The sequence below is a fragment of the Aulostomus chinensis genome, chromosome 14 (assembly GCF_037954235.1).
Source record: "Aulostomus chinensis isolate RoL2024-O1b breed Wild chromosome 14, RoL_Achi_v1.0, whole genome shotgun sequence".
In the NCBI taxonomy this organism is placed as follows: Eukaryota; Metazoa; Chordata; class Actinopteri; order Syngnathiformes; family Aulostomidae; genus Aulostomus; species Aulostomus chinensis.
Genome location: NC_141333.1, coordinates 8,899,062 through 8,923,182, shown reverse-complemented (window position 1 = coordinate 8,923,182; position 24,121 = coordinate 8,899,062). Strand labels below are relative to the sequence as shown.

At 41.4% G+C, this 24,121-nt stretch overlaps 2 protein-coding genes across 4 annotated transcripts in view; both read left to right on the top strand.

Annotated features, from left to right (window-relative positions):
- The window catches only part of arid3a (AT-rich interactive domain 3A), a 44,214-nt gene extending 30,301 nt beyond the window's left edge, over nucleotides 1–13,913 (top strand). For 2 of the 3 annotated variants that reach the window (XM_086223747.1, XM_086223748.1), the window contains exons 4-9: nucleotides 2,490–2,562; nucleotides 4,132–4,315; nucleotides 5,087–5,334; nucleotides 5,627–5,917; nucleotides 7,068–7,157; nucleotides 7,773–13,913. In XM_086223747.1, coding sequence (XP_086079873.1) covers nucleotides 2,490–2,562; nucleotides 4,132–4,315; nucleotides 5,087–5,334; nucleotides 5,627–5,917; nucleotides 7,068–7,157; nucleotides 7,773–7,909 — 1,023 coding nt within the window. In that variant the 3' untranslated portion in view covers nucleotides 7,910–13,913. The remainder of the gene's footprint in view (nucleotides 1–2,489; nucleotides 2,563–4,131; nucleotides 4,316–5,086; nucleotides 5,335–5,626; nucleotides 5,918–7,067; nucleotides 7,158–7,772) is intronic. The other variant, XM_086223749.1, reaches the window with a different exon arrangement.
- A 671-nt stretch (nucleotides 13,914–14,584) lies between these two features.
- ctdspl3 (CTD (carboxy-terminal domain, RNA polymerase II, polypeptide A) small phosphatase like 3) lies at nucleotides 14,585–22,958 on the top strand. The gene is made up of 11 exons (XM_086223750.1): nucleotides 14,585–15,039; nucleotides 18,263–18,380; nucleotides 18,494–18,634; nucleotides 18,830–18,938; nucleotides 19,343–19,454; nucleotides 19,855–19,941; nucleotides 20,173–20,235; nucleotides 20,405–20,484; nucleotides 20,752–20,878; nucleotides 21,334–21,429; nucleotides 22,478–22,958. The coding sequence occupies exons 1-11, from the start codon at nucleotides 14,911–14,913 to the stop codon at nucleotides 22,541–22,543; spliced, it is 1,128 nt and encodes a 375-aa protein (XP_086079876.1). The 5' UTR covers nucleotides 14,585–14,910; the 3' UTR covers nucleotides 22,544–22,958.
- The last annotated feature ends 1,163 nt before the right edge of the window (nucleotides 22,959–24,121 follow it).

The following is a 24,121-nucleotide window of genomic DNA, read 5'->3' as shown; positions in this document are numbered from 1 at the left end:
ATCTCAGACTTTAATTTTTTATTTATTTTGGGGGGGGGGCCACAATACAGTTTTACAGCTCATGTGATCATTTACTTCTATATTCTTTAAACAAACTTTCAGATGAAAAAATGTGATACTAAAAAGGTGATTGTATTCCCAAACGTGACAGCAGGCGGGAACAGAAAGGAGCAGCTGCGAGAATTCATATTCTTGTCCCAAAGCAGAATACCGTGTCCATGTGCGTGTTAATGCTGAGCTCGGAATGAGACTTGAAACTGGATATGTTTTAGTAAAAGGGATGTTGTGAGCTCGAGTACAGGTCACACACTTAGCTATAGCCAGCCAGCTCCTTTTCAACACTGCCACCGCAATGCACATCGTAACATAGCTAGAAAACTGTGTAGCGACACTGACTCTGAGCAACCGTCAGTTCGGTCACTCAAAATGTTTGTGTGTCATTTCCCTTGAATACTTGCATTCAGTGCTGGAGGGACTCCAATCTAAACCCCCTTGTTTCCATGTGACAACACACACCCACCACGCCACTGGGGAAATATTTGTTTGTGTGATTAGGACGCAGAGAAGGAGGGATGGAGAGCAAATAAAGCAAAGTTGGGGGATGGGAGCAAGGGGGGTAATTTCCAAGATTTATGGCGCGGCACTTCACGAAATGCATGCATCCTGTAATTAAAACTCCCCCTTGTCTCCAGCAGGCATATACATTAGCAGGAATCCCCCACCACCCCATCAACTTTAACCCTCTACAATCTAACAACCCCCCCCCCCCCCCCCCCCCACGAGATAATAAGATCTTATGGCAGCTTGGAGTCTCTAATGAGGGCCGAATGCCACAATGAGGGGCAGTCTGTTCGTGGTTAGAGGCCACTACTGTCACCATCATACACAACTTGAGCTACGCAAGCTTTTCCTTTTTCATTTTCTCTTTGTGGGGGCTTGAAGTACACACAGGAATCTCATAGTTAACAGAGTGAGTTTTTCCAAACCCTGCTCAAGCTGTAGGAGGGGAGAAGACGATCTCACCTTAACAGGCAGTTGCATCACAGTTATCAGGAACGTTAGAATCGATCCCAACATGCAAATAGTAGTTAAATATCATCAGACCACAGTTTCTTCCTTTAGACCCAGGAGCTCTTTGAGTTTCACCACACCTTTTCCCTGGAGACTTTAGAATCACTAAGATATTCATAATAATAAGAGCACATTTTGCTTTTTAGCCCTTTCTGTGGTGCTCAGTCACCTCACACTCGTAAATGTAAACGTACGAAGAAGAAAATACACGATAGTGCGCACAGTTTTGTTCATGAATAGCATACAGCAGTTAAAATAGAAATAAAATGCCTAATAATGTCACAAAAATGTCACAGGAGTGTGTGTTTCATATCAATGGGAGTCAAACTAGTTTCTGGCCTTTTGTAAAAAGGGAAAGGTTTAAGTTGTGGTTTGTTTTTTTTCAGGGAGTTTGAGCTCTGTTACCAAATCGTTTTGAAATAAACAATTTGATAAAGTTCCTATTGTAATGTAACATAACATGTGGCATTGTTTTTTTTAAAATGTATATCTGTTAGCTAAGACTACAAGCAGATAACCCTTTTAATTTTTGTGAATGTGTCTAAAAAAATCAAATTTGACAATTTCCTGCAGCTTTAGACAACCTCTTCAAGTTGCCTGTTTTGTTTGCTTGTTTTAAAGACACTAAATGTATCCTCACATCACACAAACAGTAGCAAACCCTCATATTTGAGAAGCAACCAGAAACCAGTGAGCCTATTTACTTGGAAAAATGATTAATTTATCACCAGAATCATTGATGAGATTAATTTCCCGTCAGTCAGCAAATCAATAATCATTTCAGCTGTAGTGCCTAATGGTGAGTTGTGTCATTTATGTGCTGAGGTTAATGCCTTCCTGCGATATTTACTCTAGACGTGAGCGTGCAACATAGTCGGCTCCACTCACTGATGAGAGAACAACCTGAGCACCATGTGTGCCGTCGACATGATATTTCACTGTTACACTGGCAAACTAGATGGGAAAAACAACCATCAGCTCAATAGCCTCTCTGTACTCCCCCCGAGTGGGCGCCCCACTTTTACTGCAAACTTTCGCTGAACTTTCTGGAGCCGGGGCCCCACCAGCAGATGGACCCGCATCAGGTTCTAATCAAGCCTGGCTGGTCCACATCGTCCACATCTCCTTATGTCTCTGTCTCTCTGTGTGTCATCCCTACTCATGATCCAGAGGCAACTGATTGGTCACTCATGACTGATCTTTTAAGCTTGATTTATTTTACTAGTTTTGTCAAGATGCTGATATTGGTTGCCATAGTAACTGTGACAATTTTCTGTCACAGTTATTCAGTTAATCATAAATAGAGATTTTTCTGTGATAGCACGTCTTGGTAGTTCAATGTCAGATCTCAAACCTGGTAATTACTGTGAGATAAAACTTATCTTCATCCCTCTTCTTCCTCCTCCTCCTTCCTACAGCTGTATGAACTGGATGGAGATCCAAAGAGAAAAGAGTTTCTGGATGACCTCTTCAGCTTCATGCAAAAAAGAGGTATGTAAGTGTGTTTTGAATTCTTTTAATTGAAACTTTGTTTATATATATTTTATTGTCTTGAATTATCAAGAAGAGGTTTGTGTTTTTGTGTATTTTCTCCACTAATGTTGCTAATCGGTGTTGGTTTATTAAGATGGGGGGACACTGTAATCCATCCAGCTTCCTATCTTGTCATATCATATCTCCTTGCTCTTAATAGTTAGGTCGTTAGCTCTTTGACATACGACACAGAGCCGTGTGCTCGTCTTTCACTCACATGGGTGGGGTCTTTATTCATTTCAGAGATGATTGCTTGATGGTGACACAGTCCATCCTTGTTCCCAGGCTTCAACATCATATCAATGCCTGGGAATGGATCGGTTTACCTTCCCATCCTCCTATTCGTCCACACAGCCCTGCCCACCCCTGCCCACCCCTCCAATACTATAACCTCTCACACTGGTGCTGTACACAACATCATACCATCTGTAAACCGAGGCTAACATCCCCCCTACTCCTAAGCCATTCTGAATTATGCAATATTGTACTTTTGGAGGCAAATATTAATTCAAAACAGGCTTGTTACATTGAAGAGTTGATTGACATAATCAGATCAACCACCTGACAACCGACGCATTCATAACTGGAAAAAAAAAAAAAGTACTAGATGTTTACAGTATCAGAGCCATCAATGATGGGCGGGTCTGCTGAGGCTGCTCTGAGTAACTGAGTGCGCCCTCTGCAGGTCACAGTCATAACATACCATCCCTTAATATGCAAATCAATGATAAAATACATGTATTTTCATACATTTATCAGTTCAAATATTGTATTTGAGCCAGTCTCTTTTGTAATTCAAGTAGCCACAGAGATATTGCTCAACTTTTATATGAATGATATTTTTCAGAAATAGATAGGAAATTAAAGGTATTGATTCGCTAAATGTGTATAGTCATTCCAACTCAGGATATCTGGGATGAATTCAAGAAAAAAAAAAACTTTTTGGGCAGCAAAAGAATGTTAACCATATCATTACAGGTATGTTATTTTGGAAAAAAAAATACCTAGTTTTCCTGTATTTGGATAAAAAATATTGAATCATCGTTTATATTTTGGGATCTGCCAGCCTCTTTGCAACCTGGAGGTAAGGGTCCTCGTAGAGCACAAGTCTAACAAGCAGTGAGTTGAGTAAAGATTTGTCTGATAATATGGTGAAAGTGGCTTATTGGCAAGTTTTGCATCTTGAAAGGACACTTTCCGAATATGTCCAGTCACACATTCGCTGCGAATATTCGATTTTTTTCATTAGCAAATTAAAAATGAATTAAGACAAAAATACAGGGGACATTGTAGTTTAGCCTTCACTGGCCTTGTTGCACCACTCATGTGTTTACCAAAGATTGCAGCTGTTGTATATATTGCTTTTCTCCTATTTTTTCCAATTGTATTGACTGATTTATGGTCAGCTTGTATGCTTGTTTGTCCTTTGCTGTGTATGTACAGGAAGCAACATGCTGTTGACATAAAAAAAAAGGTTTCCTCCCTTACAGTGTTTTTTCCTCTTGATGTGTTTGTCTCTTGTACTAGGAACCCCAGTGAATCGTATTCCCATCATGGCCAAGCAGGTCCTGGATCTGTACATGCTCTACAGGCTGGTCACAGAGAAGGGCGGCCTGGTAGAGGTCATCAACAAGAAGCTGTGGAGGGAGATCACCAAGGGACTCAACCTGCCTACCTCAATCACCAGTGCAGCCTTCACCCTCCGCACACAGTCAGTTCACACACGCACACACACACACACACACACACACACACACATGCACACACACACGCACACACACACACACACACACACACACAGCTGACTGCTTTCCATATTTGGTTTCTTAGATTTACTCTTTGGAAAAAAGTTACATGGGCTTGTCAGTGACACTTTCATGTAGTGTCATTAGATTGTATAGCTGCAAGTGTTTTGAGTAACCTCATGTAGCTTGAGTGCTGCACACTAGCACTTTTAATAATTATCTACCACACTTCTTACAAAAGGAACGAGACTTGTATTTTCAAGCACCTTGCGGAAAAGATTCAGTATGTCTTTCTTTGATTTCAACATTGGTTCATTTATCTTTGAAATTGATTAATGGTTCAATCCAACTAGATGGTTTTGTTTTTGTAAGGCTTTGCATGTTTTTCAACTTAAGAAATCTATCTAAATGGTCAGCTGTTGACTAAACACATCTAAATCCTGGGCCAGGCCGAAGTTGTGAAATGGCTTCCCTCTACTTGTTTGATTGTCTCTTACCACAGACAGTTGTAAATCTCATGTAAAAAGTCCTTTTTGTTCATTTCTGTCCTTTTGTGAATTTTCTATGTATTTCTAATTTCTTTGTTACTGCGTTGTTTTCTCTTTTTGTTGTTGCATAAAATGGCTGTGGTGTTTTAAACTGGGGGTTTATATTAGTTTCTTGCCTGAGTTATCTAAAATATGTGCAACTACATGAAGAGGCTGCAAACCTGACATGAAACTGTGGTGTCCTTGTAGATACATGAAGTACCTGTACCCATATGAATGTGATAAGAGGGGTTTGAGCAACCCCAATGAACTCCAGGCAGCCATTGACAGTAATCGGCGGGAGGGCAGACGACAGAGCTTCGGCAGCTCCCTCTTCACTTACTCCCCCAATGGGACTCCCACTATGCTCTCTTCACCAAAGCTCCCCACACCCAATATGGGCCTGACAGTGGGCACCAATGGAGCCTCGCTGACCCCCATCCAGAAAATCAAGAAAGGTCAGATTCAGTTTTACATCACTGGGAATAATCTGATGATTGAAATGTGAAAGATGGAATTCTTTAATTTTGGTTGGTTTAACTTTCATAATCAGTTTATGAATTAATGTATCTGACCTGCTCTTGACTTGGTTAAAAAAGTCTAATCCTGTAAACTGAGTAAGCAATCAACGCATTAGACTCCCTGTAATCTTCTTAATTGTAAGAAACTTGAATCTGGGAGTTTTGTGTTTCATTCACGTTTTTGTTTACTCAAGTTGATCCTCTCTGTTTTTCTGTGTCGTCTGATCAGAAGAGGAGGGAGGCCATCCACTGTCAGGGGTTGGTATGGCTCGCATGCCAGCAGTGGCATTGGCGGGTCACTCAGTGGCTGCTGTGCAGGCAGCAGCAGTCCAGGCAGCGATGGCAGCTCAGGTGGCAGCTCTGGAGCAGCTGAGGGACAAACTGGAGGCCGGGGAGCCGCCAGAAAAGAAGATGGCACTACCAGCTGAGGAACACCATCGACTGCTGCAGAGAGCACTGCAACACAACCTGCTGGCCACAACCGCCCAGATACCCATGAACATCCGCATCAACCACCAAGGTACTGGACACTCAGGTGTTGATACAAGCAGAGCAGGTCAGCCATGATTTTTACAGTTTCACATCAGATCAAAGAGTTAAAACTTTCTCTGGGTTTGATACATGATCTAAGGGTGATCAAAATCTGAACCTGTGGTTGGTCTTTTGCGCAGGATGTAATCTTAATAAAGTTTGTAAGATAGAAGAAGGCTGATTTGATGTGATTTTCAATTCAAGTTCTGAACGATTTAATTAATTCGTTCAATATCCTCCTTTTCTAGGGAAACCAAATTGTTTAGTCTTGATGAAAGGATCTAGACTAAAAGTAGGATTTATATGTTATTCCAGTTGCTGTATTTACATCGCATAGAATCAGGGTACTTTGATTCAGTAAACCTCAATACGTGTTATTTAAAAATGAAATATGTAGCAGGGATAAATTATGATGCCTATAAATTGCACACATATGTGGACTGGCGGAAAAGCTGCTAGAATACAAGTCATCAATCAAAATGGAGCAATGTAAGACAATCAGTGATGGCAGTTGACCTACCAGCATTTTCTTATACGCTGGATTACACAAGAGAAGAATGTAACTAATCCTGTTAAACTTAAATAATTCTGCTATGTATTCATCATCAACAGCTTAAAAAAAAATTAGAACTGCTGTGTGCATTACACCTCAGACTGTCTTTGAGCTGAATTTGATGTATTTTCCTGACGGGCTATATTGCTACACTGTCTTGTAATTTTACCACAAACCACACAGCACCTGATAACGAAGAAGTAATGCACAGGGGCCCATACGCTGACCTGTTTAGCCTCTTGCAGGAGCATGCCTGCATACAAACCTCACATGCATATGTTGTCTGTTGGGGGATTCCTTCCTTCTGGTAGAACATTTTTAGTTCTTTCAAGTGTTTTTTTGTCTCGGTGATTGTTTGTCTAATAGAACATTCGAGCTGAGCTGTTTCTCAGAATTGATTCTTCCGGCGAATGAAATAAAATGTTCATTGAGACAGTTCTGCATGTCCGCATCAAGAGTTTCTATGGTAACCTGAATGGCCTGTTTTGATGTTTGGCAGATCGGTTCTAAATTAGCCATACAACCATAGTTTTAACGTTTATGTGTGTGAATGTGTTTTTTTTAACACTCCCTGTCTCTCTTACAGAGGGCAGGCAGGACTCGGCACTGAACCTCACCACCAACGGCACAAGCAGCATTACCATGTCAGTGGAGCTCAATGGAGTCATGTACACTGGTGAGTTTCTCCATTATGTGGTAGAATTTATTCTCTAATCTGGTGAGGATTTGTCACTGGGTTTCTATGGCAAGCTACTAAGATGAGGCAACATTACTAAGTAGTTTGAGTGCAGTCAAGGTGCCTTATAGATAGATTCTATTTGCTATTTTTGTCTTTATTATCAATATTTCATGTGTAAAGGAACAGTTCCCCATATTTGGAGGCACACTGGGTGAGTGGCAGCTCGGTACAAAGACCTCCCAGAGATCTGTTGTCACCGGTAGTGTTGGGCTTTACCAGAGCTGTGTTGAACTAATCTGAATTGCCATACATAGGCGGCGAAACGAGATAAATTGTGCACTTTTTTCCATACATTCTGTCCTGGAAGACATTTATGGTGGGATGGAGCTAAATTTATAAATAACTGTTTGTAGTCTTTATGGTAAGCTAAGCTCGTCACCCCCAGCTCCACCGACATACCAAACACACAGGTATAAAAGTGCAATCAATCTACTGTCCGATCTACTTTTGGACAATAAGTATTAGAGAGAAAATAAAATCAGTTGATAGTCCAAACTATTACTTTCAAATATATATACTGATTTGATTGCATGTTTTTTGTTTGCTTTCCAGGTGTTCTTTTTGCTCAGGGAGCAGCTGGGTCGACTTCAGCCAGTGCGGCCGCCGCCAACAAGGCTGTGAGCAGTCGCATAGCTCCACAGCAGCAGCAGAACACACCTACCTCTACCTCCAATAACCCGTTGTCTTAACAAACCCTCAGCCTTTCCTCCTTCTTTTATAATTATCATGCTAAGCAAAGCCAAAAATCAACCTCATTTTCTATACGATCTATGCCAAAAAGAGACGAACCATCAACTGTACACAAAGACACAAACTGAAAAGTCAAATCACTTGAAATACACTCTCAGGTTTTCGCTCACCAAATCACCTCTTTTGTTCTTCATAGCCACAATGATTTTGAAAGAAAAAAAAATCCCAACTGAGAGCCAGTATATGCTAAACATATATGTAGGTACAACCTGTGAATTATTTATTTCTGCATAAATGTACAGATTATCGAAGAACAAAAGAGAAGGTAATAACTAGGAAGGGTAAATGCACTGTTTACACACACGTACACACAGATACACACACACAGCTACTGACTGACACCATTGTTTTTTTCCTCTAGGGAAGAGATATTTTTTTTATACATATATATTATTTTACCTTTAATTGTCATTGTTTTCATTATTGTGTTTTATCATTTAAATCTTTATCGATCCTCTCTCTGCAGGAAACATCTATATATTAAGAATTTATGGAAAAAAAAAGAAAGAAAATATCTATTTTTAATCAGGAAGGCTTTAAAGGTGTATGTTGTTTCTTGAGGGCATATAACAATGTACCATTGTGACCTAATTTTGTGTAAAAACTCTTTTTCACATATCATGGTTCTGGAGTTGTGTGTAGAGTAGCAAGTCCAGGTCTGTGCTCCCGTTGCGTACCAAGAAGCATCGTCATATCAGTGCTACAGAACTGGATTTTAAAGTCTTTTTTCAGGTGTTATTAGTTTTGGTTCATTACTGCTGGCAACCAGAGATGAAGTGGTGGCTAAGTAACTACGGCCCTGCTTGATTCAGTTGTTATTCCTCAGACAGCTGCATGGTTTAGCCATTTGTACACTCAGTTGTTTCCGTATGATGACACAAGGCCAGTTCAGTATGACACCTATCTTGAAGGTAGCCTGTCAAGCAAAATGGCTGTTTCTCAGAGGTCAGTTCTCGCTGCACTTCACAACACGCTGTTCTCCTCTTGACTGTTCCTGTTGCTGTATGGGGTTCAGATTTTACATGAATAACACTCAACTGTTCTCAGGTGTCCACTCCCTCCTTTATGAATTACGCCTTGTTAACATAAAACATAAAACAACATACAAAAAAAAAACAGCAACTAAAAAACAACTCTTTTACTCTTCCCCTTGACAGACAGTTTTTATCTTTATGCTCCTGAGTGATTGTCTCTGGGTCAGTTGCATGCCTGCATTTGTAGATAAAGCCTAACAGCGATCAGAAGCAGGAAAACTGTGATTTCCTGTCTGAAACTCACAGGAGTCGTCTGTCGATTTAAACATTGTTGTTCTGGAGACGCTCACTTGGACAATCGGGTGTCAGGGGGTACTTTGTGTGCTTCAAAAGGAACTTATCCTGACAGTAATTTCAGCTCATTTCCTCATTTTTGTTTTATTGACATCAGAGGCTTTTATTTTTGGTTTCAGCTTTGTGTTTTGCATGACTTTGTGCTTCTTCTGATCCAAGTGCTTCTTATCCAGGTCTCTCTGAGGCTAGCTTGCCACCTATCAAGGATTTATCAGAGAATATCTTGTGATCCTCTGACTGTTTTTAGATGTTGCTTAATCGGGGCTTTTGACAATATGAGCATGGAGGTAATTATAGATGCGACTGGGTGCGTGTTTGTATCTTCGTGTTTGCGCTTACACTCTCTGCAGTTCAATTTCTAGAATTTGAATCTGCCACAGTTGAGATATCATGTCACATCATAAGCAGTCGAGTCTCTGCGTTTTGAAGATCTATCTTTCAGCTTTTTGAACTTTTGACCTTTCTTACCTCTCGGTCAGCTGGCAAGGATTGTTACTCAATCCCTGACCCCACATCTACGCAAAGCAACCTCATTCCTACTCATGAGTGGAAGTAAATCAGGCTTTGTTTGTCGGTTCTGTTCTGAGGCCTTAACCCAGCATGAGATGACAAGAGAGACATCAGTAACTCTGTCTAACCAGTTTTCATTATCCCAGTCAAAGATGGGCAGATGGCTGTTGCTGCTTTGATTCTGAAAATGCTTCTCAGTGGGAAATCACCTCCAGCTGCTTCACAAACCCGATACTTACTCAGCTGATTGACAAAAATATCTCTGAGGCAGCATTAAATGTCTCATCTGTTGAGTTTCATCTGGAATCTTGCAGTCATTAAAACCCTGAAACAGTCAAATGTGAGTCAGATGTGAAGCAGTTAATGAAAGTAGTTTGTAACTTAATCCTGTGCATGGACGGCTGCACATTTTCCACAAGTGGGTGCTGTTCAGTAACCAAGGAGCAGATATGTACCGGCAAACCTGCACCCCTGATGTGCTAGAGGAGTATTGGCAGTAGCTGTTGAGTCCTGCACACATGCAGTTAAATAGCAGCAAAGAGCATGGAAAAATCTTATCTCTGGAACAGCCCACATGACCTCACTGAGTTTAATTAGATGATGCTTATATTTTTCAAAGATGTCAACCATTAACATAAGAATGAAAATATATTCTGGATGGCAGATCGAGATGATTTCCAGAAGCTTCCATCAGTCATTTCACATGGATTCCAAAGAATGGTGGTAGATTTCTAAAGAATCTTCCAGTCTTGTTTCTTCAGAATGGAAGTAACGCTGGAGACATGTAAAACAGACACACAAACACACACACACTTTCTTAACGCTTATGTGGCTTCTTTCCATGTCATTTAGGCGAAGCAATACCAAGCATCTGCCGCTTATCTGACCCAAATCAGATGTCATTCTGCAGCGTGGTCTTACTGTAACAACGGTGAGCGTCATATTCTTCCAAACCCCAGAAAAACAAAGGTTTTCATAGTGTGAGGTGGGCTTCTCAGGAGGGTGGGGAAATGTAAATTTAAGAGTTTAGGAGGAATTTTACTGCTCACATTTGGCAAACTCTGAAGTTGTGTAATGGCACCATCAGGCTAGCTTGATTTGAAATATGTCACTGTGGGACATAAAAATAAAAATGATCCTATAGAAGCATTTGTCATCTTAGCTATAAGTAACATAAGGAAGGACCAGGGCTTTATTCTAAGCCTTGTCTAAGGGGTCCAGACCATCTCACACTTAGAAACCCCTGGATGACTCAAACTGATGTTATTCCACATTTTCATGAAATATCTCACTGGTAACTAACAGCTACGCTTATAAATGTTGCAGATTTGTAAACAAAGTGCCATCACTGAATCATAGGGTTCTAATTCATTCTGACCTTTAGTTCTTCGGTTGTAAAACAGACGTAATTTGAGCAGGACGCTGCTGCAGTGGTGATTACATGCTAACAAGCTAGGCTACTTTCAACTCCGTTCACAATTGAGGATTATTTTTACATATTAAGATGTTTTTTTGGAGATTCCGTATGTTGTGACGGAGAGAGGCAGTAGACAGCTTAGCGCTCGTCTCCACGTCTCTGCATGAAAAGCAAATGTCCCTGTTTAGAGCCGACAATCAAATAAGACACGAGCTTTTGCTGAAATCGTTGCATTGGGGGAGGGCTGCTGAAGAAATTCAATCAATCCTGATCGAAAGGATCAACATTGCCCTTCTTTTTTTTTTTATTTGACCCTGTGACCTTTGGGCCCCTGAGGCAACATTCAAGAACCTGCCCCTTTATATGGATCCATGTTTATCACATAACTGTCGACCTGCTCTGTGATTGAGCAGTTTTGCTCTTTCAGTTTGTGCAGGGCAGCAATTTCAGGAAAGGTTGACGTTTTAATCGTGTGGTGGCGACAATCAGGAGACATAATGACAACACTGTATACCTCCGAACTCTCAGACATCCCTTTAGCCTCAGTTAAGCCTCCTTTCTACCTCAATGACTTAAACCTTTAGCTGATTTCTTCACATTGGTGTTCATGCAGGAAAACCTCAGTGATGCTGGTTCATAAAGATTTATTTGAATAGCCATAGACAATCAGACATCAGCTCAAATGCGACTCTTTAACTTTGACCCATTTGAGTCATACAAAGGGAACCGAGATGAAGTAAGAGCTCCCCTCGATGGAAGACTTTCTTTTCAGTTTTTTTTTGTTTTCGAAATCTCCAGTGATCTGCAACGTTTATTTACTACTAAATTTTTACATATTTCAGTACATATCAGAGTGTTCTTCTTATTGGGATGAAAAAGTCTCTGAAACAGCAGTTACAACACTAACTACACTCAAAGCAGATGAATTTAAGAGTCAGAAGCTCTTCGAGGCATTCACATTCAAAACTAGCTCTGAAAGTAAAAACACACTGTTAGCTACTGTCCTGTCTTTGCTGCAGCTGTGGTCAGACAGATGTGGCTGGTTGTTGAAGGGGATATTGGAACAATGTGAAAACTATCAGTCTTAACTCTGTCACACCAAGTATGAAACCACAAGGTCGTTCTGTGTTTTAGGGACGCGACGATATTTTTCTGAAGTTGCATCTTTACATCAGCGTGTGCTACAACAGCACTTTGGGTCCGCAGCTCTTGGCTTTTGTATGTCAACTCTCTGTAATTGCTGTGTGATAATGCAGTTGAAATCTTGGATGAAATACAGAGGTCTCGTCGTTTTGTGCGTTCATGTGCGGATCAGAACTCATCTTCACCGCAATCTTAAATCAAACGTATTTTCCTGGCAGTGCGCTGTTGAGGCAGCGGCAGCCTCCACTCTCCACAAACCTTTGGAATCTCACATGATTCACTCAGCCGCTCAGAGTAAAAGTGTCATAATGTTTTAAGTGTTTTACCTCGAAACTTTGCTGCTTTTTATTCCCTTCATGGAAATCTCACCGGATCATTTATGGGTTACGGTGCAAGCGGAAAAGGGGCTTTTGACTGGACTTCACCACTGACTTTACCTCTGACAGGTGGACTGCAGACAATGATGATGATGATGATGATGAGAAAAATAACAAGATGCCTTCTGCTGTGACAATTGTATGAATTAACCTGTATTACTAAGATTCATTGAATAGAATATTTCTAAAATATGCCTTTTTAGGGCTATGGATTATATCATGTTTATATTGTTTGTTTTGCTCTTTATTTGCTTTTTTTTTTTTTTTTTGGTTATGCTGTAGCAACCCAGCACACAGAGATTACATTTAGAGCAGATTTATGAATACAGCGATAATGATGATGATGATGATGATAATGTGATTTATTTTAGGGAAGCGTTTGTGGGCTTCGCATGTCTTCAAGTAACTTCAGATTTTGAAACAAGGCTCTGTCGCTTGTCTTTTACAACTTCTCAGGAAAATCTACCTCTACCTCCAGTTTGATGCATTTAACCCAGTTGGGGCTCAAGTTACAGTTTAGTGGGTACACAAAGAGGGCATGAGAGCAGGCACCGAGGTCTGAAATAAACTTCTAGCAAGTGTCAGCACAGTTTCCAAAATGAGATATATTGATGCAGTTTTATGATGGTAAACATGAGATTGTATTAAAAACATGTACTGAGATATATTTGTATCATTATTTTGAGGGGATGTAAAATCTTAGTGGGTATTTTTCCACCCTGGTAGGTGGATGTAGAGGTTCATTTTGGACACTGGGAAGGCCTCTCTCTGTCTGTGTTACAGGTTAGTAACACTTCTGCTGTTAAGTTTATTTGAGCACCAAAACCAGGGAACCTACAGCTCAGCAACTAACTACTACTAGTACTACAAGTACTGCTCTTAGTACCACTGTTAGCACTGCAAGTAGATTTTGGTCTGTTCTTTTAATGTGTGCTTATTCTTTCTTTAAATATATATGATTACATTTGGATGAATGGGATCTTTCCCGGTAACCACGGTAACAGTGAAGTGGGCAGGCAATGCAACTGTTTCTTTTTGTTTTGTTTTATTTTTGTTTTTCTTTGTTTTTGGAAGGGTGAAGAGCTATTCTTGCCTATTTACTCAATATGTGTTTGTGTGAATACTTTAATTTTGAATCTGAAATTAATAAAATATCACCTTTCTTAAATGTCACCAAAGAGTGTGATCTTTTTAATTGTGTCGTTAGCTTGTCTGACTTGAGACACTGGTTGCCATGGTAATGAGTATATCCTTGTGACGTTATTCACCGAGAGTGGGTCGCGGCCCCCTGGTGGATTATGATGGTACTTCATGATGGCGGCTGGTAAGTACTCCCGAGTGAAGTTATAAGAGATTTGCCTTTAAAAATATATATTATTTTAACTAATAAAACACAGTTATGGGTTTAACTTAACCCATCCTTTATTTTTCTGTCTTATGCAACCCCATGTCCGCCAATATATTCTATTCATCATCATAGATGATAACGGTTTATGCATTCTTAGATTCAGAAATAGCTCTTCTAAGCCATGATTAATTAAACGAACATCATGCAGCTTTTAAAGTCTGGCTAAAAGGAACGAGGAAGTAGTTAATTAGGGAGAAGTAGGGACGTTTACTCAAGTAAAGTAGAGTCGCCCCCTGCTGGCCATTTGAAAGAACAGAAGTATATGTACTTTTATATGTGTATATAATGTATGTATATATAATGTTTGTATGTGTGTGTGTATGTATATATATGTATGTATATATGTATATATATGTATATATGTATGTGTGTATATATATGTATGTATATATGTATATATATGTATGTGTGTATGTATGTATATGTGTGTGTATATGTAATATTTGTTGTCTTTATGTGTTTCCTCACAATCCAAATTCCGCTGAGAGAACCTGCAACGTGACCAGTGGTTCACGTTGATGGTGGAGCTTCCTGAAGCACCGCCCAATAAAAGTGTGGGGAGTGAAGAACCTATCACACCCCGGCAGATTTAAACACACGGAATGATTCGAGAAGAGGCGGGGATGAGCGGGGCGGAGTTAACGCCATCTCCCGCAGCTACGAAACCTTACCCGGGTGGAGAGGAACAACGACAAACTAACAACGACTAGGTCGCGTTTCAATGTGTTACCAATACAAACTGTAACTGAAAAGCAAAATGAGACTTAGGTCTCAGAAAACCTTGTTAGCATGTTCAGAGACACCGAGAAGAAACCGGACGCCGTCCAACAAAGCGACGCCGAAACGAACGCGCCTGGCGGTGTCTGGAAGTCCTCTTCAAAACAAGGTATGATTCATTCATGTCATTTTAATATTTTAGAGATTACATATGTGTTCTATAGTTTGTTAAGTGCTGGACGCTATGTGGGTTAGCTCACCAAGATGGTCTACGTTTAGCTAACATTTGTTTTTTTCTGTACGATGAACCCAGGCAGACGGTGGTTAGCATGCTAATGCTACCACAGCAAGGTGGTCGCTCTTGTGTCATAGCTCTGATGTTACAAAGCTGAATCGGGTTCATCCACTCGTAGCTTCTCGGACTGGTAAACTGACTGGTTTACGGCTAAACTGTTCAATTATAACGAGGATGGGGTGACTCATACCGTGGGTTCACGTTGACTTACCGAGACGAGCCTTAAGATGAAGCTAACTCTGTCTAATAACGCCATAGTAAACCAACCCTCCGTGAGGGTTGTATTTTGTGTTTAATGTTAAGATAGGTAACTCAACCAGAGAAGTCTCAGAAATATTCAGGTTTATTGTCCTGTTGGTTTCTGTCTTTTTCTGAGTAAAGTCTGTAAAAAGAGATTTAACATGTTTTTTTTTTTTTTTGTCAGTTTCAGCTCAGTGAAACCTGACCTCGATAAACTTAAATCTTCGCCCTAAAATCAGGTTTAGGACTTGTATTTTTCATTATATGCAAGGTTATTACGTAATGCACGTTTCTAAAAGTATTGCTCACAAGGAAACCTTCCACTAGGGTCGACTTTTTTATTGTTGCGGATTTTGTCACGAAAGTTAAATAATTTTCTGAAACTGAAAATTTGCCCCAAGTTTCCGTTTGCGACCTCTTTGTCTTATTCATGATGGAAAGTTGCCCGGGAATTTAGAAAAAAAAATCAGTATCTGTCGATCCCTTGTTACAAGACGTTATAGCCTCAGTATAGTCCTTTTCTGTTTTTAAAGACCCATTTTCTGAACTCACCAGATGTTCCAGCTGCTTTAAAACTTTCCTCATCCACTCGGCAATTACATCCACGTTATTAATGGTCCTGTCTTTAAAGAGTTTCCTTGCTAATATTCTTGTGAAAGGACTAACCGTCACATAAGAGCAACAGTAGCAACATCAAGGTATTATGTCCAAAATGTAGCGATATTGTGTTCTGTCCACATCACCAGGCTCTACTTTCAGTGTTATTTCCATCATCCTTCTGTCTGGACGGTAGCACGTATGTGGACAGTCTGTCTTGTGTCAACTCTTTGAATATCAACTGCCACCATTTCATGTAAAGAGAAGCAAAACATAGTGGACAGAGTGCAGACGAAAGCAGACGGTGCTCCACGGTGGAAGTTTCTGCTCAGCACCGTGACCTGCTGTGTGTCTGGCGGAGGATTAAACTGCCCAGTTACATGTTGTGAGAGAGGGTCTCAGGAAGTAGGTCACCAGGACTTGTGCATGCTGGCTGACATCACATTGGAAGTAAGCCATGTAGAACAAATGTGTACACAGCTCAGATGTAGGCATTTTCCTTCCGAGTCACCGTGAGAGTTAAGGGAGAAGAAATTAATGCAAAACAGGCCCCATTCAGCACAAAGCTCTTCTGTCTTTGCAATAGAAAGGTTCCTGGTAGTGATCTGCAGATGTGGCAAATTACTGACAGTAAATATTGATGCATAATGTGACTGATCAATGTGTTACTAATGCCACAATTACTGGGATTGATCTCAAAACCATGCCGATTGAACACGCCACATGTCACTTCTACTACTGGGGCAGATTATAGATTTCACATTCAGAATTGCTGCTTGACCCAAGCTGGTACTTCACACAGCAGAGAGACTGGTGGCTGATGTATGTTGTGTCTTAATGCCGTAAAATCCAACGATGTAATAGAACTAACAGACATTAAAGTTGACCAACATTTTGAGACTAATCTTATTCCTGATGGCTTATGTCTTGAAAATGCTGGTCATCTGCTTACGGATTTGTGAGCCCATCTCGAGTTTGAATTTGCTAGTCTGAGTTTAATCGTTTTTTTGAGGTAGGCCTTTAAACCTTAACGGTCTTAACTTATGGAAACTGTTTTTATGGTTGGTTTTCACTCATGATGACAAAGCAACATTGTACGTCACATTGAACAAATTTATATTATATTAAATAAAAGTAAATGATTCTGCAATGTGGTCTTTTAGCCTGACGCCTGATGTGGCTGTTTTTATAGCCGCCAGTCTCGTCTCTGTGAGCGGTGTTGTTGTTTCAAAAGGATCATGTTTTATGCACAATGGTGCCGACTAGTTTTAGAGCAGTATACTGGCTTCATGTTACCCTGTGGTGTGGACGTCGACAGCAGTCTTTCTAGCTGTATCAGCTCATCTATGGCAGCAGAAATGCCGCTGGACAAGAGCTGCAAGAATCAATCAAATCGTCTGTGTAAAGAAAATTAATTGCCTACTATGTTGATGATTAATTACTTATTTCTGACTTTAAATCAAGGATAAGTGTCGCTGGTTCCAGGCTCTGAATGTATAGGGTTTGCTTCTTTCTTGCTTTCTTTCTTTCTTTCTTTAATAAATGTCAGTAAAATAAGATTGATTTGGGTTTTGGACTGTTGGGGACCATTTTGGTCCCTGCAAAGCTGATGAGCATATTTATTACTTTATTGACTGAAATTGGAGGATTCATTGTGAAAATAATGTCCATCGTGTCGCGAATGAATATTATCATGATTTATGTTATAAAGGCAGGTTTGGTGGTATGGTTGGTGGCAGGTGGTGAAGTAATTTATTTGTCTCTTCCTCTGTTTAAAAGTGCAATTGTTTTTCCTATCATTGATGCCAAAAAAAATAATGTGCCAAATATGCTAATGAAAATTGATTGATATTTCTAAGAGGCGGCACGGTGGTGCAGTGGTCAGCACTTTCGCCTCACAGCAAGAAGGTTCTGGGTTCAAGCCCCAGCTCCAGCATGGGATCTCTCTGTGTGAGTCTGCATGTTCTCCCTGTTCCTGTGTGGGTTCTCTCTGGTACTCTAGCTTCCTCCCACAGTCCAAAGACATCAAGAGGGGACGAGGCTGATTGATACTCTAAATTGACTGTAGGTGTGACTGTGAGTGTGAATGGTTGTCTGTCTCTATGTGTTGGCCCTGCGATGGACTGGTGACCCGTCCAGGGTGAACCCTGCCTCTTGCCCAAAGGCAGATGGGATAGGCTCCAGCCCCCATAACCCTTAACAGGATAAACAGAAGAAAATGGATGGATATTTCTAAAGGCATCTCGTTCTTTCTGTGCAGGTTGAAGGGAGCCTGGAGTCCAACCAGTCGGGGGAAGACACTCCCACAATGACGAGGCGACCGCTGCCCCGTGGGCGGCCAAGGAAACGGGTTATTGCCGTGGAAGACAGAGAAACAGGTGATGATGATGGCACACTGCTTCAGATTAATTCCTTCCACTAGAGAGCAGTGTTTGTTTTTCTCAAGAATGATTCTGTTTGAAACTTGTGTTTTTATATTCATCATCTTCAGATTTGGCCTTCAAGACTCCGATCAGGGCCATCAAGCGCCATGAGCACATCCTGTCAGAGATTGACCCGGCCTCTCCACGTAACTCAACAGCCAGAAACATCTACTCACCCATCGTGCGTTTCCTCACACCCAGCAAAGAGAGTGAGTCCAAGCTGTCGTATTTTGTCAAGGCTTCTCTATCAGTGTGTATTAAAGTTAATGTGTGCCACTTAAACAGCTCTCTACTTTTATTACTTTCCTCGATCATTTTTCATACCTACAGGTTTTGCGAGTCATCATCCAGTTTTTCTTGCTGCTGTGTTTCGTCTTTCACTATGATGTTTGTCTCCTACCCAGATGTCAAGTGTAAGGGAAGCAACGTGTTGATGAGCCCAGAACAAGGTGTGTTTGGTTACGGCTCCATTGACCTCCTGGTTGGAGACGAGGACGACATCATCTTCAGTCCGTAAGTGTAACACCACACTCGTCTTCGATTGTCTGATCACAATCTTACGCTGACAGAATCCTAAAAAGACTCTGGACCCACAGTAATGGAGCAGAACCTGACCTGGACCTGTGCATTGGTACCTGGTCAGGCTTCAGGTTCCACAGATTGGTTGGACCTGGTGAAGCTCACCTTAGATCCCAGAAAACACCTCACTAAATAAAATGGTGGCGTGACAACATCCTCTATATTAAAGTAACATTGTGTGGGCGGTTATTGGACTTAACCAAGATGAGGCGGGTGGTTATCTTGGTTTCTAAATCCATCCAATTTTGATTCTGTACCTAAAATCTCAGTGTTAATGTCTTTATTTCTAGGTGCGTCGATCACCCAGTACTTTTAATGGGACTATTTTCTTTTTCCAGCTTTACCTTCATTAAGAACATGCCCTCACAGTCCCAGTATTCCCAACCCAGACTCCGAGACATTCCCCCAAAGACCAGGAGCACCCCAGAGGCCACGCTAGTGGTTGACCTGGTGAGTTCAGCCTCCGCATATTGGCAACACAGGAACAGAAATGCAGTTAAACAAATAAACCAAAACTGACAACCAACAGCGAGTCGTGGGATTTAACACGCAGAATTAGAGGAACGTAGCGCTTGACTTTGTTTTTATGGGCAGTAAAATACTAACAAATCTCTTCTAGTCCTATGTGTGGATGATTATTGTCGTGGTGCTCGGGCAGGTGACAGAAGTAAAATGATGTCAACGATACTTCCACATGGCTTCAAAATCTCCTGCAAGTTAAAGCAGCAATCTTCAGATCAACCCACATGAGCTTCATTATGTTTTCCTTCCTGAATCAGATTCTGTCGCAGTGATTGTTTTGCCAGTTTGAGTCTTAACTGTTTTCAATTTAAAATATTTGCCGACTCAGGAGGAGACCTTAATGCTCAGCTCTCTGAATGTGATGGAGAACGCAGAATACACCTTCAAAGCTGCTTTCCAGGATCATCAGTACAAGGCAAGTTCTCGCTGCATGTTGATCTTAGGTACCAGAAATTCTATCGCATGATTGTTTTTAAGCTTGAATATTGAAAAATGTTGATGCTGACAAATCACCCCAAGTACGCTGAGGGTCTTTTGACTGTTTCAGGCCTGTAACTCCTGTCCAGGTCTGACTGAAAACTAAAGCCTGGAACAAAGTTGAAGGGGTCCTAAAGTAACAGTCGTCCTGCTCTCGTGTTGTCCTCAGGTTTACATGGTCCTACGACCTCACGTGAAGGAGTTTCTGCAGTCCATGGCTAAAGTCTATGAGGTTTGTGCAAATCTAATGAGTGTTGATGGTCAGTAATTGGTGGCTGTAGGTATCTGCGCTACAGTCATTGTCCTCATTAGTTGCATGTGAAAGTAAACCTCAGCACTTCCGCTCGGTGTCTCGTTGGTTCCAGCTGCTGCTCTTATTTATTTTTTTCCTCGTGTTCCAGCTGTTTGTCTACACCTGTGCAAAGAAGGAGTACGCTGAGAAAATCCTGGACGTCTTGGACCCACAGAGGAAACTGTTCCGGTATTAAGATCTGCTTCCACTTTCATGAATGTGTCTCAGACGTGCGCTCATAGACCAGTTAGCGCTAGCATCCTGCTGGCCAACAGCTCCGTGGCCCATTTGTGTTTGATCTTTCAGCCCATGTTCTCGTGTAACCCATCTCATCAGCGTGAGGGATTTAGCCGACTTATCCCCAGTCGATTCAGATGATTTCATGTCATGTGGTTTTCCTTCTAAATTCAGCCAATAGATATTGCATAAAAGTATTTTCTCTCTTCCTCCCTGTAGGCATCGTCTGTATCAGGATGATTGTGCCTGCGTCCTCGGCCACTACATCAAAGATCTCAGCGTCCTCGGGAGGGATCTCGCCAAGACTGTGGTTCTGGACAACGCTCCTCACACCTACCCGTACCACGTAAGCTCCTCAGAGATAAGATGCCAGACACGGAGTTTAAAAATAGCGATTTCCAAGCTTGGAAATGTTTTTAAAAATAAATAAATTCTGAAGTCAAGAAAGTCGCTTTTGAACTGCCTGCATGTTGGAGTTTTTTTGGTTTGTAAGGATTCACTTTAGTACAATTTTACATCGTATTAAACAGCATCAGGTGGACTTCTGTTAATTTCAGAGAGCGCGTGGTCTTGAAAATGTTGCTCGAAGGTGTGAAAGTCAAGTCGAGTGAAGGAAAACGATCAGTCAAAATAAAAACGTGTGTGATTGTTGCAGTTAACTTGTTAGGTTGTCACGGCCTAAAGATGAACTCTGAAAGCTTCTGACCTCACACAGATCAGAGTTTTATTTGTGAGCCTTCATACTGAAAACAAGCAAAAGAAACTTTTTTTTTTTTCTAACTTGAGATGATGTTTTTGCAGCTGATGAACACGATTCCCATCAAGAGCTGGTCCGGCGAGTCCGAGGACCGAGAACTCCACAGGCTCGTCCCCTACATGGAGAAACTGTCTGCAGCGGTTCGTCCGTCTTATATACACTTTGTTGCTTTTTTGTAGCAGAAATTATTGTCCTCAAATGTAGGTAATCAATCTAAGTTTGTGTTTTTGAGCTTGGTGGTGTAGGGTGTTGGTCAGGTTTGAAGCAGGTGAGCTCCAGCCAGCAGTGTGAGGGAACAAGCCACTGGAGGGGGTCAGACACTAAGTGAGCAGGCTGGAGGTGACAACTGTGAAACAGCTGCAGCGGGGCAGTTGTCCATGTTAGAGTCTGTCTTTGAGTGCGTTTAGAAATGTTTGACAACATAATGGACACGATTCCTAAGGAGACGTGTCAACATTGGACCGATTCCAATAATGGCCGCCTCCAGTAATAACAGAACACTAAACTGTTAGATCGCTCCCAAACTCTGGCAGCCTGAAGACCTCCTCAAGATGAACCTCACAGGAAGTGAGCCCGATGTCACGACCATTGTTTGGTTTACATGAAAATGACACTGTTGTCTTCATGTAACGCAGCAACATGATGTTTAAGCGGTGTCCTCTGGTGCCGGTGATGTTTGTACCACAGTGAGCGCACGAGTCTGCTCCTTCATGCAAAATCAGGTTATTCTCAGGCTCGCCTCCCTCTGGCTCTAAGGGACGTTCACTGACCAGGAGGGGTGCAGGGCTCCGCCCATCACCGCTTGCGGTTTTAATTAGGAACCGAGCTCAAAGGTTGGGCGTCCGACGTTTGCCTTGGCAGAAGTATACGGTCTCGGCATGTCCCGTGTAAGGCTTGATTTTTCAAAAAGGGAGCGAGATGAATCGTTGGTTTCCTTGAAACATCGAGTGACTGGACGGTTTCATTAATCTCTCAGGACAAACTACCTGCCGTCTTCTAGAATTTCCTCCCGTTATTAGTTTCTGCTTTGGTTTCCGTTTAAATCACCTCGACCAACTTTTCATTCTGTGAATTTTTTTCTTTCCAGCCAGTTGTGAATAAACCAGCTGGTTATCTCCTCTGGAGTCTTGCTGCCTTTCCCCTCGGGTTCTTCGTACTGTCTCAGGATGTCCTGTCGTGTTTTTTCAGGAGGACTTTCGGGAGGTGCTGAAGAAGAGGAAGGATCACTTCCACCGGCTGCTGTCAGAGGACTGACGTGGCTCTGCAAGACTCCCACTTTAACCACCTTACTTGACTTTCTCAGCTCTTGTTCGCATTTCTCTTGCTTTGGCTGAAAGCAGAACCCGGTTGGAACGGGCCAACCTGGCGTCCATGACGTCGTGGACCTGCTCGCCTCTCTGATGACTCAAAGGGATGGTCGACTGGTATTACAAACATGCTGCCGAACGTTACTCACCAAAACCCACTCTTCCTAAGACTCATTCCACAGGGCAATAAACCCAGTGTATTTACCAGATATGCAACATGAAATGTGTTGTGTGTGTGTGTATATATAGTCATAATTTATTGATTGTATTGCTAATCAACTCTGTCATCCCTGTATATTTTAGATATGCTTTTTAATGCAATAAATTGACCCCAGTAGAAGTGGGGACCCATAGACACTCCACCGGTCTTCCTCACAGTGTTTGAGCTGCTGAAAATGTGTGAACTGATCCAGGATCAGCATCCTGACATGAGAGGTGAGCCATGTCACGTGAATGTGGCAACAGTAAAACACTGAGTCACGAAATGCTGGAGGAGTGGAGGGATTCGAAAACAACAATTTACAGTCCTGGAAAAGTTTTCAAAAAAACAAAAGCTGGGACATTTGCCACAAATACCTGAATATGAAGTGTGTGCTGCAGCTCCTTAGGGCAGAAAACACTCTGGTAAACACTGACGTCGATTTCTTCTTTATATTTCATGAGTTGATGTGTTGTAGGAAAAACTTCTTTTTTTTTTCTCCCCCTGTGTGGATAAGTCATGGAAATGGATTGGGGACACAATAATGGAATATATGCTGGTTTGGGTTATAAAAAGTTTACATGACGCGCACTTTAGTACATTCTTACACATAAAACCTACATATAGTTATGGCTAATGTGAAAAACTTTTTTTCTTGAGATCCAAAACATTAGAAAAAAATCCATAAATCATATTTATTGTTTCACTGATGATGAGCCAAGAAGAAACTAGAGCAGAACTGAGCCGGAATGTAGGCCGTTCGACCGATACGGATACGAACCCAAATGCTGGGGGGGGTTAAATACACAACAAAACTGCAGCTTCCTATTTAAAACGCCAGAAGTTTTAACAGCTACATTTAAATGTTTAAATTTCAATTTGCAGAGATCCGGAGCGGTGATTCTGTCCTGTGTCAAGTCAGCACGTCTTTAGTTAGAATGACAAAAATCACGCCATCTCCTCTGGATTCACCACCTTCACTTCAGCTTTTATTAAAATAAATCAAATCTGTTCCTGATGTTGACAAAATAAAACTCATCACTTCCTGTGCAGCAGGCAAGAGACTCGGTCAGAGGTGCGAGTGGAAAAGGATTGTAGGTAAAAGACATGAAACAACAGGCTGAATTCATTTGGAATGATTGAAGTACAGAGTTTAAGCTGTTGGAGCGGTGCACCCTGGAGGTTTGACATAAAGATGAGATGATAAATCCAAACTAATTCTTTATGTTTAAAAAAAAAAAGGGTGGACGGGTACTTTACTGTAGACACGGACACCGACGTCACGTATACAGACTTGATAATCAATAATAATTATAATAAAAAGGT